The sequence below is a fragment of the Argentina silus genome (assembly GCF_951799395.1).
Source record: "Argentina silus genome assembly, chromosome: 6".
Lineage (NCBI taxonomy): Eukaryota > Metazoa > Chordata > Actinopteri > Argentiniformes > Argentinidae > Argentina > Argentina silus.
In genome coordinates this window covers 17,393,436-17,413,156 of record NC_139660.1, presented here as the reverse complement: position 1 = coordinate 17,413,156, position 19,721 = coordinate 17,393,436, and the positions used below count along the sequence as shown (strand labels likewise).

Below are 19,721 nucleotides of genomic sequence, written 5' to 3'. Positions count from 1 at the left end.
TTGCCAGTCAAAATACTGGGAAACGCTCCAATCAGGAAAGACATCGGAACACCATGTAAACTTTTCCGTCCATGAAAAGTTTCGCTTGAGATCCCTGTTCCGTTTGGAGCGGCCAAACACATTTCCCTGTTAGTTTTAAATGGCGTCTTTGATCGCCCAAATGTTCCTTCTTTCCACTTCAAGGGTCTCCACGGCTGCCAAAATCTAGGTCTTTGGAAAAGATCTCTCTCTGGTTGTTATACATTATTAAAGAATTTCAAAAAGCGTTTGTTTGTACTGTACAGTGCTTTCATGAGAAAAAGTGACGTTACTCGATGTTGGTCACTGTGCAAATAAACTGCAAAGAAAATGCAGATTATTAACAGTTTTGTTTCCTCAAAGCATGCCGTTGCCAGGAGATATTGTGCAAAGTCGCGGGGACTTAAAAGTCTTATATTGTTTACACAAATGTAGAGAATAGCGTAGAAGTTGGAACAGAAGCGGCTCCATCGAAATGGAGACTTGTCCTTTGCCGTATATGATGGAATATCTGAGTTTGAAAGAAAAACCCTTGATGAGAAGTCAGCTCTCTCCTTAGGGTCAGTGTAATTTCTTGTGTTAAACTTATTTTGTAGGATTTGACCCCCTGGCACCTCCAGAACTCTTTACTCCAGACTTGTTCTTGGCATGACCAAGCAGTGCATTGCAAGGCAATTGGTAAGACTTTACATAAAGTTACCCCTATACCTGTGTAGTAACATTGTAATTACTGTAGTAACAACATTGTATTAATGTGTTGTTACATAGTCATTAGGTAATAACATAGAATATGGAGTTGATTGATAACAGTCCTTATTCCACATAATAACATAAATCTCTCAACTCTTACTATGTAACAGCATGTTATTACAATGTTATTACTAGTGTTATTACAGATTTACTACACAGGTTAAGGGATACTTAATGTTAAGTTTTAACAGGGTAGGCTTTTAGGCAGGCTTAATCCTATTAAGTCTTCAAATCCATTAAAAAAAAAGAAGGCAACTTTTCTAATTGCCCGTCTTTCAACAAAGAAACCCTTGTTTTCCAATCTGCTTGCCTCCGCAAAAAGAAGTCTTTTGCAGTGTCGGTGAAAACCATTCCCTCATACTCATTCCACAGCACAGCTGCAGTGGTTGAAGTCACTGAAAAAGTCTAGGAAGGACTTAGCAGCTCATTAAAGGACAGAACAAAGTAAGCTGAGAAACGCCAACACTGGCCCTAGAACAGAGCAGTCAGACAAAAACGCCATGACATCACTTGCGTTTGTGGTTTCCCTGTGTTTTTATAACCGGTGAAGGATGTCCTCATGCCGAACCCCGGTGATGACACAAGCACACCTGAGCCACAAGGTCTTCCCCGGAGCTGGAGAACAGCTGATGGCTGAGGGCGGGGGGCGGGAAGGGGAGGGTGGGGGGGTGGGAAGTTCTCGTTAATGAAAACATGTCAGGCTTCATAACAGAGCCGTGGCCAATTAGTGTCAGTAGGCTGCGCCGTTAGAAGGGTTTACTGGACAGTGTTAGCTGTGTAGCTCCATAGCTTATCAATGCACCCATTCTGTGTCTTAGAGGCTGAATATCTTGCTGAGTGGCACCGTATGCAACATTGTCAAATTCTTTTACTGATGAATGTTTACAAAGTTTTCATAAGCATTTTGAATTATGAGAACTGAATTGAAGCCTCAGATAGTGTTCCGTTGGGTAAGTGAAAATTACGTTGTCGATTAAACCCTCTCCTAGGTCTGTCATACTCAATCCGTTTTCCCTTGACTTCCCAACAACAAGGACTGTGTACCAAAATGCGTTCTTGCACTTGCACTCTTGCACAGTATCTGGAGCGTATACCGGTATACGGTCTAGATGGAGTGCAAGAACGCATTTTGGAACACAGACAAGGTTTTCCACTGGGAAGGGAACGAGTCATTCTGGATATGTTCCATTAACATTACAGAGTTCCTCAAGCTGTAGACCCCATGTCTGTTACATCCATCCATAAGAAAACCCATGTGATCTGGGACTGGCTAGTGAAAGAGGGCATTGAAGTCTCTCTAAAGTTAGGTTTCCCTATCAGTCCAAAAACAGCTCCTGCGTGCCTGTATGGCGGGACTGTGTGTGTGTATGTGTGTGTGTGTGTGTGTGTGTATGTATGTGTGTGTGTGTGTGTGTGTGTGTGTGTGTGCACGTGTGGGCTAGGGTTTAATTGCATAATTGCCCATTGTGATGCAAAACCCCAAATCTCTCTCTTTCACTCCCTCTCCCCCTCTCTCTCTATTTCAGTTTTACACGCACACACACACACACACACACACACACACACACACACACACACACACACACACACACACACACACACACACACACACAGTCCAGCAGAGAGGGATCTGGTTTCCTGTCTGTTTACAGGAAGCTCCTTGTCACTCCAGTTCAAGCGGTGACATTTGAACCTGGACATCCGCACCCATTCGCCAACACAAATATTTGGCCACAGCGTGGAATTCAGACAATGAAACTAGTTCAATAATTCATTCTGATTGGGAAATGAGTCTGAAACCCTATAAATCATACCTTCTTTCAGTAGAGTTTAATGTTTCATTTCTGTTTGCAGAGATTGGACCAGTTACCATCACAACAGACCCGAAGAAGTTCCAGTATGAGCTCAGGGAGCTGTACGTCCAGGTGGGTTTAAAGTTTACACTCTGTGTACGAGAGTTCTTCTTTAGTTACAAAGCGTTTGGTCATTTGTTCAAATAAAGTTGGGTTGTTAGTGTTTTTGCTACAAATTTATTTTACTTCTTGATTTTCCATAGCAGTTGCAAATTCATCTCTAAACAAAAATAAACAACTGAGTCAGAGGGCCAAACAGCCAAGTTGAAATTGTCACGTAATCGCCTCAGAGAAAAGAGGACGTTGGCTTGTGTGTGTAGTTATCTCTCTGTCTTCACTAATCTCATTTCATCAACACTAAAATGCTTCACTGAAACATAAATTAGTCATTCAGCCATCAACATCTTGAGCAGACCACAAGAAAGTGATTTGTGTTTAACGGAGAGATGAGCTTTGCAGTGAAATCAGTAGCATTCAAATTTTTGTCCTTTGAGGAAACATCTTTGGCGTGTGCTTGTGCATCCTTGGCGTGTGTTGCTGGGGTCTTTGGCATGTGAGCGGGGTGTTCTGTGTAACATGGTACCCCCATAGAGATCCTGCTTCCTCCTCCGTTCCTGTGCCAGTGTGTCCTTTTCTCACCCCACTCACCTCTCCTCATCCCCTCACCTTTCCCCACCGCCTCACCTTTCCTCACTCCCCTCACCTTTCCTAACTCCCCTCACCTCTCCTAACTCCTCTCACCTCTCACAGCCTCTGCCATGAGTTGGGGCCAAATACAAGACATTAGGAGGACTCATTGTATTTTTTTGTATGTTTATATTTTTATGCAGTGTAGATACAGCATCTAGAATAGTTCACCTCTATGTTATCATCAACCTCCATGGGTCAGCCATACAGTTTAACACCCCTCCCTCAATGCTAATTTAAATGGTACAGTCCACTAGTTTGCTCTCAGGGTATTGAGTTGGTGGGGTAGCTAATCTATATGTGCTCATCTATATTTTGGAGCCGCAGGGGGGGGGGGGGACAAGAGTGCACAGGGGGTGATGGGGTTGTGTATAGTGGGCCAGAGGGGGGGGACAGAGAGAGTCCTCACATTCCATCCCTGTACTCTGGAAACACAGATCACTCAGTTCCAGATGTTCTTCAGGCTGCCCAGCGTTCCCTTCAGACAGACACGTGTCTCCTGGAATGCTGGAGAGGACAGCTCCCTCTGACCCCACAGAGAGAGGGGAAAAGATGGAGAGAAAGAGAGAGAGAGAGAGAGAGAGAGAGAGAGAGAGAGAGAGAGAGAGAGAGAGGGGGAGGGGGAGAGAAAATAAACTTAAGGGACAGACATGCAAACATTGAGAAGGACAGCAGAGGTGAATATGCCCTCTATACATGCTTAAGAAGATTAGACTTGAGGCTTATGTCTGCAATCTCACCATGAAAAAGTTTTGAAGAAAATACTAATTGGTTAAAAGCCTTCATAAATGTGATATGAAGCTTTTATGAAACTACACACTGGCAGGCACAAGTATTCATTAACATTTAGCAGAACAAATGCCCACTCATTGACAGTCTTAAAGTACATACAGCACATCAGTAAATGTCATAGTTATTTACAGAAGCCCTAAAGTACACTTTTATAGTCAGTTGTATTAGCCCCAGTCCAGATCCTACTGTAGGTAATACAGACCCTCTATAGTTGGCATTGTGTCATGCTTCCCTTATGTTACAAGCTGAAGCAAAGCACCGTATCACCATTGCATTGCAAATGTTTGTAGGCAAAATAGGTGCGGAATCAAGACTTGTTGTGAATGTCCAATGTAGTAAGTTGAAATTGAGATGTGTTACATAGTTGCAGCCTAGAACATTGCAGAACATTATGATACTGAACATAATATGTCTGTGTTGGCTCATAATTGATCACCAGGGAGGTGGAGACTGCCCAGAGATGAGCATTGGCGCCATCAAGATCGCCCTGGAGATCTCCCTGCCGGGGTCCTTCATTTACGTCTTCACAGATGCTCGATCGAAAGACTACAAGCTGACCCATGAGGTCCTGCAGTTGATCCAGCAGAAGCAGTCACAGGTACAGTACAGTAGCAGGTCGCCATGGTAAGAGCTTCAATCACTAGACAATATTGTCGGTCTTTTGCTGTTGATATGATACTATTGTCTCTTATGTGTCTTCTGATGCATATGTTTGTTCCATTGTTTTGTGTGTGTGCGTTGTGAGTAGGTGGTGTTTGTGCTGACGGGGGACTGTGATGACCGGGCTCATATCGGCTATAAGGTCTACGAGGAGATCGCCTCCACAAGCTCTGGACAGGTGTTCCACCTGGACAAGAAACAGGTCAACGAGGTAAGAGAAGGCTGAATGGACCAAGGTGTTGTCTGTCACAACATTAACCCACCCACCCAGCACCCCCTTCCCACCCCCTCATTTTGTCATCATCTCATCATCTACAGTATCTCTGTGTTCTCTCTTTAGTAGTATCTCTCGGTCTCTCTCACCCTCATTCTTAAACATGTGTCTACCTCAAGAAGCTCTCCCTCAGTAATGGAGTCTGAGGTTGATTAATCTCCGCTCAGGTCTTTGAAAGAAGTCGTGTCACAGTAGAGCAGAAACACATGACTGATCTCTGACTTATAGTTCCAGTTTCCAGTTCACATACTCTATATAGTAGAATCACGGATGGTGGAAGGATCATTGAGTTTGCAGCACCTGATTTTGGCCCGATTTGTACCCATACGGCATGTAAATAAAGCACCAGTGGAAGGTTTTATTGCTCTTGTGTCCTATACTGTAGGCCGGTCCAAGCCTGGACCTTTAATTGATTGATGCATGGCTCTAAAACAGATTGATGAATGCAGTCTATGTGTTCCAAGAAACAGAAATCCAAACTTTTGGAACAAGCAAATACATTTTGGAACATTATTGCTATTTATCAGGGTGAGGAGATTGTAGAATGGGGAAAAAGGAAACATTAGACTCAATTTTAAAGAGACATACTCTCTTTCCCCCACTGTATGAGGGTTGTCCTACAAGTCACTTTTCACAAATGAAGGGATGGAGGAGGGAGGGGGGAAATGGACGAGTTGACAAGAGTAATTGCTTGTTAACTTCTCCAGTCGTCTTGAACCGTCCCCCAGCACCCACCTGCCCCCCATGACCTCCATGGTCTCACAGGAAGAGAGGCTGGGGTCTCCCTCTGTCTTCCCCAGCCAAGGCCCTCTACACCTGGCTCTGCCTCGTATGACCTCCCCTTGACAGATCTTTCAGTGTGGTCTGGCCAGGGGGCTAACAGCCGTGACGTAGCCCCAGAGAGAGGGTTGATGGAGGGAGCTTAAAGAGGGTCTGGGACTGGATCACACAGGAGCTAGGTCAAACAGGAGCTGGGGCTCTGGGTCGGGGTGCAGGGGGAATCTCAACTTCCCCCCTGATGTCCTTGCACATGTTGAGGGAATGACCTTGCAGCTGAGGGGGGTCAGATGGTGATGGTTATGATAGGTGGGGTGGGGGGGAAGTGGGGATTTATGGGGCTGTAGTTTTGTCAGAGAAGACGGACCACTGGAATGTCAGGCAAAAAATAATAGTCTCAATTCCATTCTGCCTGACAGAAACCCGGACCAATTAACTGGGGGGTTTTGGTCAATTTACAGCTGCTGCCTATATTAATGAGCCTTACACTGGATGAGTGATTAATGAAATTGAAGGGGGCAGTATACAGTATACTGTAGTGGGTATATTCTTTGTTTGTGTGCATGTGTGTGTGTGTGTGTGTGTGTGTGTGTGTGTGTGTGTGTGTGTGTGTGTGTGTGTGTGTGTGTGTGTGTGAGCGCGCGCGCGTGTGTGTGTGTGTGTGTGTGTGTGTGTGTGTAAAACCCAGAGAATGAGAGAGAGAGACAGATGGAGAATGTGTGAGTTAGTGCACCAGTCTATACAGTATGCGTGTGGCTCATGTTCTTTCTCTCCCTCCCCTGTGCCCTGCTGTAGGTTCTGAAGTGGGTGGAAGAGGCGGTGCAGTCTTCCAAGGTCCACCTGCTGTCCACAGACCACTATGTTGGGGTTAGCAACACCTGGCAGATCCCCTTTGACCCAAGCCTGAAGGAGGTCACCGTGGCCCTCAGCGGCCCAGCACCTGACATCGAGATACGCAACCCCCAGGGTAGGCTACTCCTCAGTTGTACTTGTGCTAGACAGCCACAAACACAACCGTGTGGCCAGTAATCTTCACTAGAAAAAGGCATTTGCACACAGGAAATAGTCTCTGAAGTAATCACTTTGCAACAGGTGCGTAGAAGAAGTAATGTACACTCTCTCTGCTTGCGAATCAATTTAATAAGTGCAACGTTTCAGCCAGAAACTCTCTAAAAGCAGGCCAAGTGGTTTAAAGTTTCCTTCAGCTATAAGTTGTGAATGTTTGTTGGATTTGGTTGGCTTGGTTGGCTTGGTTGGAGCTGCCAAGAAATCGTTTGTGTTGTGTGTGTGTCTCCACAGGAAAGCTGATAGGGATCAGTGACGGTCTGAATGAACTCTTACACATTCCCAACTCTGCCAGGGTCGTCAACATCAAGGACCCGGAGCCCGGAGTGTGGTCCATAAAGGTAAACAAACAATGCATTCTTTACCTGGAAATGCATTTCTGGGCAATGCAAAGCTGGGCAGTCGTTTAACATGACTAACTGTATATAGGTCAGTGGTATGGCCTAGCAATCAGTTCACACAGCTCACACCCCAGGAGGGAGCTACCGCTGCTGTACCCTTGAGTAAGGCACTTAAGCTGAATTACTACAGTAATATATCAAGATGTTTAGATGGACATGGACGTAATCGATATGCCATGCACGCTGCTTTGCTTTGTGAATGTATACATCTGATAGAAAGGACATTTTAACAGTATTCACATACAGCCTTGTCAGATGAAGATGAAGATGGGTCAAAGGCTATAGGTGCTTGTTTGTTTGCTGTGTCATCATGCTGCGTGTTTGGGTCCTCCAATGTTCTGTTCCACTGATTTTCGGGGCCCTTGGCTTCCTGCTGTGAGGGGGCAGAAACAGGGGGAGGTGGAAATAGCGGGGTGTTGACTCTGTCAACGCTAACCGGCAGGAAATGACACGCATTTTTACCTGAGTGATTTGTTGCGGGTCGTAGGGCCCTATGCATGTTTGAAGGCCCCGCAGGGGCCACTTTCAATGTCCTCAGCAGTGCTGTGTTCTGTGTTTTCAGCGAAGGATGATTAACGGAGAGATGAACGTGGGACTCAGGAAGAGGGTGGTGTTGGGTTTGGGTTGAGGGGCTTTGCTGCGAGCTGGACAGATTGATGGTCTCTGTAGCTCAGCGGTCGATTCGGAGAGCTTCAGCAGTTGTTTTTGTCCCTTGGAGTTTGGTCCAGTTCAGTGTTGTTGTTGATCGACATTGCCAGGGCAACCACCCGCTAAGCGCCCTGCGTCCTTGCATATCACTCCTCAGGCTCTTTCATGTCTCCTCTCTATCGCCCCTGCCCTTCTCCCATGAAATCCCAGACAGCCCATTATCCACCAATGACTTCATACCTTCCTGCTCAGCGCTAGACTAGTGTTATGTTCTGTTCATAGGGTAGGCGAAATCTTTTCTGGCCTGATTAGTGTGTGTGTGTTCTCTTGGGGAGTGTTTTCATGCCGAATGAGAACGTCAGGCCAGTCAGTATGTGTTTTCTTATGGATAGTACAGAAGGATAAAACTGACCAGAGGTTGATGTATTTGTTCCCAGCTGTGTCTACACTTAACCCAAAGGTTAATCTTGTGCTGAGTCATCTCACTGAACCCTGATAGAACTGACATTACTGCATTTAGGCTCTGCCAGGGCTGTACAACTGACAGTTGGCTGTATGTTACGGCTAGGCTTTCATTTGGATTTGGCTGAGACTGTGCGATGACTGGCTTCTGCCATGTTTTGACTGTATGAAGGGCCTGTTTTACAACAGTTTGTGATGGGTCCATTTCTAAACTGGGCTGAGGTTGTTACACAATCTAAGGTGAAAAGTTCTCTGATATTTTGTCCTTTTTCTCTACCTAGTCTAAATAATACATAGCAAGACATGACCTCTGATCACGCTTTAACAGTTCAGACATTCCCTGAGTGTCTCAACAGCCCTCCCAGGCCCCAGACACTTCTAAGGAAAGTGTTCAGTGATGCCAAACAGACCGGAACATCAAGAACCAGGAACATAATCTAAAGACAAAAATGTGTCCCTCTTTCTCTTTCTTTCTGTCTCTCTCTCTCTCGCCCCATGTTCCTCGGTACTTAAGACTGAGGATCACAGGAGGACAAAGTACTGGCTCTCTTTTCCCTCAATTCCCAGGGGCTGGTGTTGATCCTGTATTGTTGTTCCTGTTTCATGGACAATGCTTGTTCCAGCCCCGATCCCCCACATGAGGAGACCTTTCCTTACTCACACTCATAAAAATAACCTCCTCATCTATAACTGTTTCCCAGGCCGTCCAAAGGCTCTGGATGAATAGTTTGTGGAGATTTCTGCGTTTTGCCATCCTGTGTCACTCAATGGTAATGGACCATGACATCCTTAGTGTAAGGCAATGGTCATAGATTGTGTGTGAAAGAATGTGATCCTTTTTAATCTGGCTTTAATTGGATACTGTGAGGAATGGAGGGTGGGTTCACTGCCCCATCACCCCCTGCCTTCCCCTCATCACCCCTGCTTTTTGTTCTTCTTGCTCTATCTAGACTCTCAGATTTTAATTCCAATGTGTGTGTGTGTGTGTGTGTGTGTGTGTGTGTGTGTGTGTGTGTGTGTGTGTGTGTGTGTGGTTGTGTGTGTGTGTTTGTATGTGTATAAATCCTCTCCCAGAGATCCTCCAGGTTGGTCTCCTTAGCGCTGACCTTAGCGATGAACGCGTCTTGGCTTCATACTGCTTGGTGTTTTATGACCCATGATAATAGTTTAGGAAGGTTGTAATTTGAAAAGTATGCAAACAACCCAGAGGATTGCAGTGGCAGTCTGCCCTACTCCATCTCTCACCGTGCAGCTCAGCAGACAGCAGCCAGTCCTCCCGGAGCTCCCTCAACACATCCAGTCATAAAAGAAATGGGAAAAAGCAGCAGGACTGTATTTTTTAAGTGACTCAGGGACTGAAGTTTGAGCTACGTTCTTGCCAAAAGCAGGGGAAAGAGAAAAGAGAATAAAGAATGTTTTTGTGTTTGAGTTTTAAGCTTCAGTATTTCAAGATGTTCTAACTGAGACTGGGGGAGGTTATGGATCTCTCTCTGTTTTAGATCAGTGTTGGATTCTCAGCTGATGAGAGTCTGACAGTGTTGTTGTCTAACTGGAGGAGTGAAGATCGGCCCTGGAGGTCATTGTCTTACTGTACATCAGGGTGCCTGAACGACATTCAGTAGTATCAGTGTGGACGTAGTTGTGCTATCTGTTGGAAGACAATGGCCTGGGGGTTTGATGAAAGGCACCTCAAAAGCACTTCAGAATTCCCTCCCGAAAAAAACAGAATCTGTGTTCTTTGCTTTTCTCTCTAACTCCAACACCGCTCGAAATGAACATTCACACTTTAGAGCAGGCAGTGCTTTGGCCAGCCCTCAGGACCCCCCTGGGTTATATGGGAGTTGGGGTGTGGCCATGGGAAGGCCTGCCTGTCCTGCTGTGTCTAAGAGGGGAGTGGCTAGGTTGATTACAGGAGCAGCACTATTGAGGGGCATTGGAACCCCGGCCTCATAGGCCCCCTATAATCAAACCAGCCACTCCCCAATCTTTGTAGAACAGGCTATTTACCCTCCTAGTTATGACCCTATTGTCTCTGTCAACTAAAGAAATGTAGTTGTCTCCTTACCCTGTGTCCCCCATTAGGGCGTTTTAATGGGCACTTTAATGGGTATTGGGCTCTTAGGGGTAATGTTCTCACTTTAGGCTGACATTACCCCCCACACGCTCATTTGAATACCTATCACATGTACTCAATAGTCTTTGGTTGGCTGAGTTGGAGCAAGGTGGAGCAATGCTGCAATTGCTGTGTTGTTAGATCGTTCTCACAGCGTACGATTTGAAGACATACAGTAGTGTTACCTAACCAACTGAACCCAGTCCAACTCTAGGCCTACTGTATACATTTTCTTTAATTCTCAACTCCATGTTACTGGTTGAAGTTTGATGCTGTGTTCCTATGAGTCATTGTTAATGACTGTAGTGAACTCTCTTGTCTGTTAGGTGAGGATTTTCCACATTTCACAAACCTGTATTTCAAATGTAATTACTGAGTCTTTATTTCAACCATGCTTCAAAGGGGCTCTGTATAATGAAGACCCCATAATAAACCCAACTCATCTTCACTGATTATAGTAGTCGTGTTTATCAAATTAAAGTTATAACTGTCAGGCTGCAAGGCTTGTCGTATTTGTGTCTTTTTTTATGTTTTTGTTGTGCTCCTGCATAAATCACCATACGCGTGTTTCACAGTTGAGATTTGACAGAGACTCTTTTTGTCTTTGTTCTCGTTGACTCTAAATGGCCTGTTTACATAAGCGGAAACAGCCTACATAGTTTCTCCTTAGTTTGTTATCCAACTGCTCTTGAGTCTTGCCCAAAGTTAAAAGACAGTCAAATTCATTTGCATGGCTTTATTTGGACATTTCCAACATCCATCTTGCTGTTGGATCAACCCAACCCTTCTGGCATAGTCCTGAACATTTATGAAACAGTAATATTTGCTTTTAATAAGGCAGGTGATGATAAATTCTGGCTATATTAGTGACTGTTCATCCTAATGCACCCTTGCTCCTATCCAATATGTGGATCAAAGTACAGATTGATTAACTTAAGAGACCAATGTGGTTCCAACTTTCCAACATTTTCTGAAAATGACGCTTTAGTGGTAATTCATGGTTTGTCTGTGAACCTTTTTCACTTTATTTTGGGCTTTTAAACTTGTTATATTGATTGACTGTGTGGAATACAGTATATATATACAGCCATCCTGCTTCACATAGCATCACATAGCCCATATTGTTGTCTTGCTTCTCTGTAGTTTGTGTGAACTGCTGCTGTACAACAAATTGCCTTTTTTAAGGACAAAGTTTTCTGAATCTAAATCTGAATCTGAATCTGAATCTGAATATCTGTTTCTGCAGACGGCTAGCGAAGGCAGACACTCCGTCCGCATCTCAGGACTCAGCACCATCGACTTCCGCTCGGGGTTCTCCAGGAAACCCACTCTTGACTTCAAGATGACCTCCAGCCGCCCAGTGCAAGGTCAGTGAGGTCACAGGACCGTGAGGACTAACTTTCCAGAACACACCTTTGAGGTGGTAGTGTGATGTCAGCTTTTGTGTTTCCCTTGGGGATTTTACATTCTGTTGTGTCCTTACCTTTGCCATTTTGCCTCACATAAAACTTGCAGGCATGTTTCATTTCTGTTTTGGGATATTTTGCCTTCTCCTCTCATCATCATCCTCTCCTCTTCCTCATCTCTCCTTCCATCTCCCAGGTATCCCCACCTACATCTTGCTGAACACCACAGGGCTTTTCCCCCCGGCCCGCGCCGATAGGCTTGAGCTCCTGTCAATCACAGGCGGGATCACCAAAACCCTCCCCATCCGGTACTACCCTGACCGCCGCCCCTTTGGAATCTGGAACATCACAGAGTTTGTGCCACCCAATGAGGCCTTCTTCCTGCGTGTGACAGGATATGACCAAGACGGCTTCCTGTTCCAGAGGGTCTCCAGTGTGTCCTTCTCCAGCATCATTCCTGGTCAGTGTCCTGGTTTTCAGTGATTTGAGATATAGAATATATATACAGACAGTGATTTGTGATATGAGATATAAAATATATGTAATTTGAGAGATAATCAATGCAATTTGAGTCACTGAGATAACTATAAGTAAGTTGAAATTACATTCATATACAGTAGTTTGTGCAAATGTATTGGATGTAAAACATTGCTGTTGTCTTGTGCTCTCCTGTCCTGCCCCTTCAGAGGCCCCCAAGGTGCTGATGCCCCTGACCACCCCAGGGTACTACCTCCAGAGAGGGGCCATCTCCTGCCAGGTGGACAGCATGATCCCCTTCACCCTGCGCTTCACCAGGGAGGGTGTCCGCCTTGGCGTGGACCTGCTCTTTAGGTAAACACTGACTCCACCCCATGGAGGGGAGAGATGGGAATATGTGAAAGGCAGGGTTTTCCCAATACAATATGGAAGCATTTCTTAAATGTTACCATGTGGTCAGGAAAAGCCAAGGACTCCTTGTACTTCACGCTGGTTTGGTGTAACCCACCGTGTCCACTGATCTGTAGTTCTACTGTGTCACACAGAATGTGTTATTCTTCTAGAAAAGTCTTACTTGCGATGATTGTGATGTTGTGTTGCATCAGTTTACTTGTCGCTATCGTAAGTCGCTCTGGATAAGAGCGTCTGCTAAATGTAAATGTAAATGTAAACAACTGTTGTGTGTCTCCTTCCTATTCAGCGAGTCAGACGGTGCATCATGGGACATACCCCAGGTGACTCTGAAGGATGAAGGCCACTATGAGTGCATCGCCATCAGCAGCGCTGGGACCGGACGTGCCAGAACATTCCTAGACGTCTCAGGTAGGACACCGTATCCCTCCTGCTCTCTCTGTCATCTCCATGGTAAACCAGATTCAGCTATCGTGGAGGTAGAAATCGAGAACAGGCTCATTTTAATGCATAGAATGGAATGAGGAATGGTTTCAACCACACGTGTTTGATACCATTCCTCATTACAATGAGGCTGTCCTCTGATTTCTGCCTCCACCAGCCTCCCCTGCTATATAGGATATGTTTGAGTCAAAATGCACATTTAGTACATTTTCTAACATTGATTTGAAATTAACTGGATTTAAATCATTTCAGTTTTGAATGGCTCTTCAAGTAGATTGTAGTGGTAGTAGTAAAAGAGTGCAACAGACACAGTCTAATTCTCAGGTTCCCAGTGAATTAGGCCATTTGAGTATTCCCCAACATGGCATGGGTAGATACACTCCATGTACAGTTGTAATGAAGTGGTACAGTTGGATGTGATCCAACTAGCAGTGAAGACCTGTAATGCATTATATTATATTGTGTATAAATGATGTTTAATGGTGTGTAACGGATCACACAAGATGTTGTTTGCAGCGCAAGGGCGCACACACACACGTGAACAAACGCGCGCACACACACACACACACACACACACACACACACACACACACACACACACACTGACACTCACACACACATGCACGCACGCAAGCATGCACGCACGCACGCACGCACGCACGCAAGCACGCACACACACACACACACACATACACACACACACACACACACACACACACACACACACACACACACACACGCCACAGATGCCTTGAGTGCAATGTAGCAGTAACAGAAACAGTTTAGTTTACGTCATGCTCAATGGGACATTGACCTACACACACAGCGAATTTCTTCGGGAATGTTCTGATTACGTACAGTTTGAGCAACCAAGCACCAGGGGATGTGGTTATGGTTTTATAGGCTTTAGGGTCATTGCATGTTCATCCTGTGCTGAAATACTGGGCCTGTATGACTGCATTATAAATGAATGGAGGCTTATGGAGATTCTAGCTTCAGCTCTCAGGCTGACCTCCCTAGTCCCCAGTCCATGTCTCGTCAGCCTGAAGTCATGGGCCACGGTACGATGTGCATGATGTGGACGCTAATTTACTGAAGCATTATGGAACTATGACCATATATGGTCTAATATACAGCATTTCACAATGTCCTTGTATGACATCATAAGACATTGCATGCTGCTCTTCCCATTGCTGTTGTGCTGTAAGGAGAGAAGAGGTATTATCTAACCGCTGCACTTGACTGAAGCACATAAGGCAAGCTGTGCAGTAGACATGCAGAGGAGTACTTCTAGTATCAGGGCTCCTGGATCTGACACTCCGACTAGCCCCAACAGACTAGCCCCAACTTAACTAACACCATGCACTCTGCAGAGGCACCTCGCTGTTCTCAAATACTGATTTACTGACTTCCTGCTTTGGATGGAGTTTGCTGGAGCCTCGTTGGTGGAAGTTAGAGAGAAGTAGAAAGAGAGAGATGGCAGAGAGAGAGAGAAAGGGGTAGGAGAGAGAGAGAGAGAGAGAGAGACATGGGGGGGAGAGAGAGAGAGAGAGAGAGAGAGAGAGAAAGAGAGGGGTAACGGAGAGAGAGAGAGATAGAGAGCGAGTGAGAGATAGAGACAGAGAGAGAGAGAGCAAGAGAGAGAGACAGAGAGGGAGAGAGAGAGTGGCAAGGAAATAGAGGCTAGCACACTGATATCTCAAAATACAGCAGGGAGAATGAGAACAGAAGCCAAGAAAAGAGAAAGCCAGGCCAGGGAGGGATCTGCAGAACATGTGAATAGAACACATTACCATAACTCACTGTGCACACTGGAAAACGTTGTCAGTCCCTTTCTGTCTGTCCCTGTCCTGAGTCCCTTCCTTCCTTCTCCCTCACCCCGGGCTTTGTCTTGTCACAGGGCCAGTAATATTATTAACATGGTGACAGCCTTACCCCCCTCAAACTCACCCCCTCTCCCCCTCTCCTGTTATGTCACCCCCCCAGGAAGCGAGATGAAATCCCCATCATTCTGTTTTCTACCCTCCATCGGAGCCAGAGCTCCTTCCCCTCTCCCCCCCTCGTCTCCTTCCCCTGTTTTTCTTGCATAGTTTCAGTTCACCTCTAAGAGATGATTGACGACACAATGAAGCAGAGCAGGGCTCCAGGGTTGTGTGTGATGTGTGGGTGAACATTGTGCAGTATAGTGTGTGTGTGTGTGTGTGTGTGTGTGTGTGTGTGTGTGTGTGTGTGTGTGTGTGTGTGTGTGTGTGTGTGTGTGTGTGTGTGTGTGTGTGTGTGCCCTTTATGTCTCTCTCACACACACACCCAAGACCTCTCTGGACAAATATTAGAGAGGACATCCTGATTGAATGAATGAAAATGAACAGAATGAACTAAAAACACATACTCACACTCTCACTCATCCTCCTCCCTGTGTCCTCAGAGCCCCCTCCAGCCATCACCATAGCTGGTAACTCAACAGTGTCTCCAGGCGCCAATGCTGTTCTTACCTGCCATGTGGTCAGTACAGTCCGCTTCAACCTCACCTGGCTGAGAGGGGGCGTTGACGCCCGCCTGGACCCCCGGATACACCCTCTCGCCAACCTGTCACTGGAGATACACACCGTCACCACTGACGACGCCGGCTGGTACCAGTGTGTCGCCACCAATGAAGGAGGAGTGACTGCAGAGCGCGTTTACCTCACTGTACAAGGTATATTTATATGTGTATTGTGAAACTAACGATTGCCTGTACAGCTTTTAAATCTGCAATTTTTGTGATTGTAGACAGTATGTGAGAGTGTGGGTGTGTGTATGTACATAGATACAGTTAGTTTGTCAATGCATGCATTAGCTTTTGTTCATCTTTGTGTGTACAGAATATGTTTGTCTGAGTTTGTGTGTGTGTGTGTGTGTGTGTGTGTGTGTGTGTGTGCGTGTGTCGCTGGAGTGTGTCTGTGTTACGTATTGAGATTTACACCGCTGGGGAATGTGACTCTTGGCGAGGCAGCCTCTCCGCTCCCAAACACACGATCATCTCCCTGCGCACCTGGGCTCCGATAACTCAGCCTAATGCTTTATGGGACGTGTGAAAATGATTTACGCCGCGCTCTCAGTCAGCGCTCTCAGTCTAACCCCGGGGGTTTCCATCGCAGAACACCTCTTACTGTAGCGGACGTAGCACCTCTCTGACACAGCATCAGGAACACATTGTCAGACAGACGGAAACATTGCCTCGCTATCTGGCGTGGAGCTCTGGCGGCGTTCCACCAGGAAATGGCGATGTAAGACGGCGATAAAAGCCACCATTAGCAGATGAGCTCAGCCAGAGGCCCTCCGGGACGCCCGACGAGGCACTTACTTACAGGGGACTTCAATTTCCAATTAATCATTATCAGGAACATTATCTCACTGTCTGTGTTATTCAACCATCTCAAGTCTCACAAAAAACCCTGAATGTAAAAATCCCTTCTCGAGTTATAAGCATGGCCTACATAATGTGTCATAACGCCTCTTTCCAAACAGTGTTGTGTGCCCTGGTACTCTTGAGTGTGAGAGAGGCTTGTGAGGGGTTAAAGGCCTACATTAGTTTTTTTTTTTTTTACTGGATTACTGTATGACATCCTGGTGCTGCGCAATGTTAGTGAACAATGCACAATGAAGTCCTAAAAACGATTTACGTTCCCTGACATACAGCTGCAGAGCTCCGAAGTGTGACGTGGCTAGCCTGTTTGTAAAGTTAGCGCCCAGAATCAAATACACAACTCTCCGAACCCCCCTTCACCAGCACATTTTATTGAGAATTGCTCCTAGCTATATCTGGCGATAGTTTCCCAAATAGCTCTGTGAATGACTAATGTCACCACTCTCTGCCTCCGTTCTTTGAGTATTTTCTTAAAGAAAAGCCTGGATGCAAAACACTGGCTGACAATGTGGGGCCTTTAAGACCTGCTCTGGGGCTTTGTGATACTTACTGAGGGGCTAAAGGCTTTAATACCAGAGCTGCAGACACGTTTGGAGTGAGCCTCACAGCCCTGCCCTGTCATTTGCTCAGCTCATTGAGTGATAAGTTGCTCAATGGACCGAAAAAAAAAGCTTTTCCAGGGTTTGGTGGGTGGCTTCAGCACACTCCCGTCTTTGCGTGTTTCTACCTCTGTTGGTCTCTGTCTCTTGTTCATGTGTTTATGATGTGCCATCCTCTGTCCGTATTTCTCTCTCTCTTATTCCCATATATCTTCATTATGTCCCTTTACCATTCTCTCTCTTTCTCTCTCTCTCTCTCTCTCTCTCTCTCTCTCTCTCTCTCTCTTCCTATTTCTCCCTCTGCCCTCCTGAACAGCTGTCCTCAGGCCTCTGGGTTCTCTAATTACCTCCCTGGTCAATCCCATCCTAGTCATTAGCCCCTCTTTGAAGTGGGCTTTGGCTGCTGACACGGGAGAACAGAGGGACAGGATAGCACTGGAGGGAGGGAGGGAGGGAGGGAAGGAGGGGGGGAGGGGGGCGCTAAAGACAGGCCTCATCCTGACACATAAAGTGTGCTGTGTAAGGGAAGAAGTATGTGTCTCTCCTTTTAGGAACCCTTTGGTCACAGACGTCACTGCCGCCAGGGCAGGGTGAGCTAGAAAGGGCAGAGGCAGGTGAGCAGAGGGGAGGTACATGTACAGGTGGAGGTAAACAAGGGCAGAGAGTCCCGAGAGTATATATGTATATATGTCACAGTAGAAGTAGGTTAGAGATGAGGGGACATGTGGAGCCTTAGGTGCTGTTGAGATTTATCGTAAAAAAACATTGCATTTCAAACTGTTTCAATTTGTTTTGAGACATGGCTGTAATATATCAAATATAATGACCGTAAATCTATTGGCAGAACAGTAAAATGCATCTATCATCCAAAATAGTGGAGTTACACATTCCAACACACCTACTTTACTATACAGTATATTCTCCGCCTTTTGAACTTAATAAGTAATGTCCTAGCCCCCTCTTTGAGACTTCCCAGAAAAAAGGTCTTACAGTAGAATTTACTGCTGGTGTCTAAAGAATGAAAGAACTGTCTCCCCGTCATTGAGCTGAAATCCCTTCCTGACATTCCAAATAAAAAACGGGAACGGGAATGTTATTCTTCCGAAATCCCCCTGTAAGTCTTCTACATTGGGAAGACCGGAGTCTGGTGTGGTTCAGCTTCAAGTTGGCAGCCTGGAAAAATCGGGAAAACACTCTTTTAGGGATGAGTTACACATCATGAATCCATTGGAAAATCGCTGCAGATTCTGCGGCTTTAAAAGGGTCTGGAATCAATATACCTCCCTTTTTTCACCAATAAAAAGACAGATGACAATGAAAGATATGCTATGAAACATTATTGGTTGTAGCTATGGGCAGCAATTTTTACGCTGCAGTGAAAATACAACTTTTATGTTCTATTACACCTATTCAGTACGAACAATGTAGAAGTGTGTATGTTATGAGAGAGCCTAACTGTCTGGGAAACTATCTCTGCATAATGGACCTGTATGCTTTAACACATAGCAGGGCTAAAGCTTGGGGTTGTGTATATATGTATATGTGTATATTAGCAACGCTAGCACAGAACCACTAAATAAGCTGTTCGTTTGCTGTGCACATGAAAAACATTAATAGATCACTGGACCAAACCCTAAAGTAGAGCAGTCATTATTGAAACAGATTTTCTACTATCTATTTTTGTATTTATTTGTCAGGGACCATGTACAACAACCAGATTTAGCTAGATAGATCATTTTCATCTGTAGTCCCTGGGCAGGAAACAATCTTCATCAATACATCATTCATAATAACGTTTTGTGATCTGATCTCTTGTCCAGAGCCCCCGCAGGTGTCAGTTGAACCCCGGAACCAGACCTTTGTGACCGGACAAGAAGTACGGATCAGGTGCTTTGCTAGTGGTCACCCCGCCCCCCTCGTGATGTGGACCCACAACGGCATGTTCATCATGGGCTCTAACAGGTAAGGTCATGACCTTTCACCTCTTAGACAGGTGAGGTCAGGTCAGACAGACAGAGGGCTATTATTGCGTCTTGTATAATTATTCGTAATAATTAATTAATAATTCTTATTATTACAATCGTTTGGTGTGCTGTGGTTCTGAGGCTCAAGGGTTTCGCACATGTTTTTACTTTGAATTAAGATAGAATAAAATTATACTTTATTGTCCATTAATATTTTTGGGCACAGTGGTAAAAACAGACATACTATTATCATTAGCAACGTTATTCTTTGTGGTGTTAGGGATGTTACCATTTTGTTACTAGGGTTCTTCGCTGTTCTCACAGTCTGTTCTGGTGTTACAACCCAGTCCATTAAGCCCATCTGTCTGGCCGGGGTTCTAATGTACCTAGGCAAGCAACCGCTGTAACCCTTCTCTTAGTGTGGGAATAGAAAACTAATAGAAAGTGGCGCGTTTGACATTTGAAGCTTTGGTTCGAGGCTCATCAGATGTATTGACCCTCTGGCCCTCTTCCA

At 45.5% G+C, this 19,721-nt stretch overlaps 1 protein-coding gene across 1 annotated transcript in view; it reads left to right on the top strand.

Annotated features, from left to right (window-relative positions):
- Positions 1-19,721, top strand: part of hmcn1 (hemicentin 1) — a gene marked incomplete at its 5' end in the record, with an annotated part of 87,957 nt that overhangs the window by 13,339 nt on the left and 54,897 nt on the right. The window contains 11 exons of the mRNA XM_083672345.1: positions 2,623-2,693; positions 4,540-4,698; positions 4,849-4,971; positions 6,607-6,778; positions 7,111-7,217; positions 11,747-11,867; positions 12,103-12,366; positions 12,593-12,737; positions 13,084-13,205; positions 15,664-15,933; positions 19,064-19,205. Coding sequence (XP_083528471.1) covers positions 2,623-2,693; positions 4,540-4,698; positions 4,849-4,971; positions 6,607-6,778; positions 7,111-7,217; positions 11,747-11,867; positions 12,103-12,366; positions 12,593-12,737; positions 13,084-13,205; positions 15,664-15,933; positions 19,064-19,205 — 1,696 coding nt within the window. The remainder of the gene's footprint in view (positions 1-2,622; positions 2,694-4,539; positions 4,699-4,848; positions 4,972-6,606; positions 6,779-7,110; positions 7,218-11,746; positions 11,868-12,102; positions 12,367-12,592; positions 12,738-13,083; positions 13,206-15,663; positions 15,934-19,063; positions 19,206-19,721) is intronic.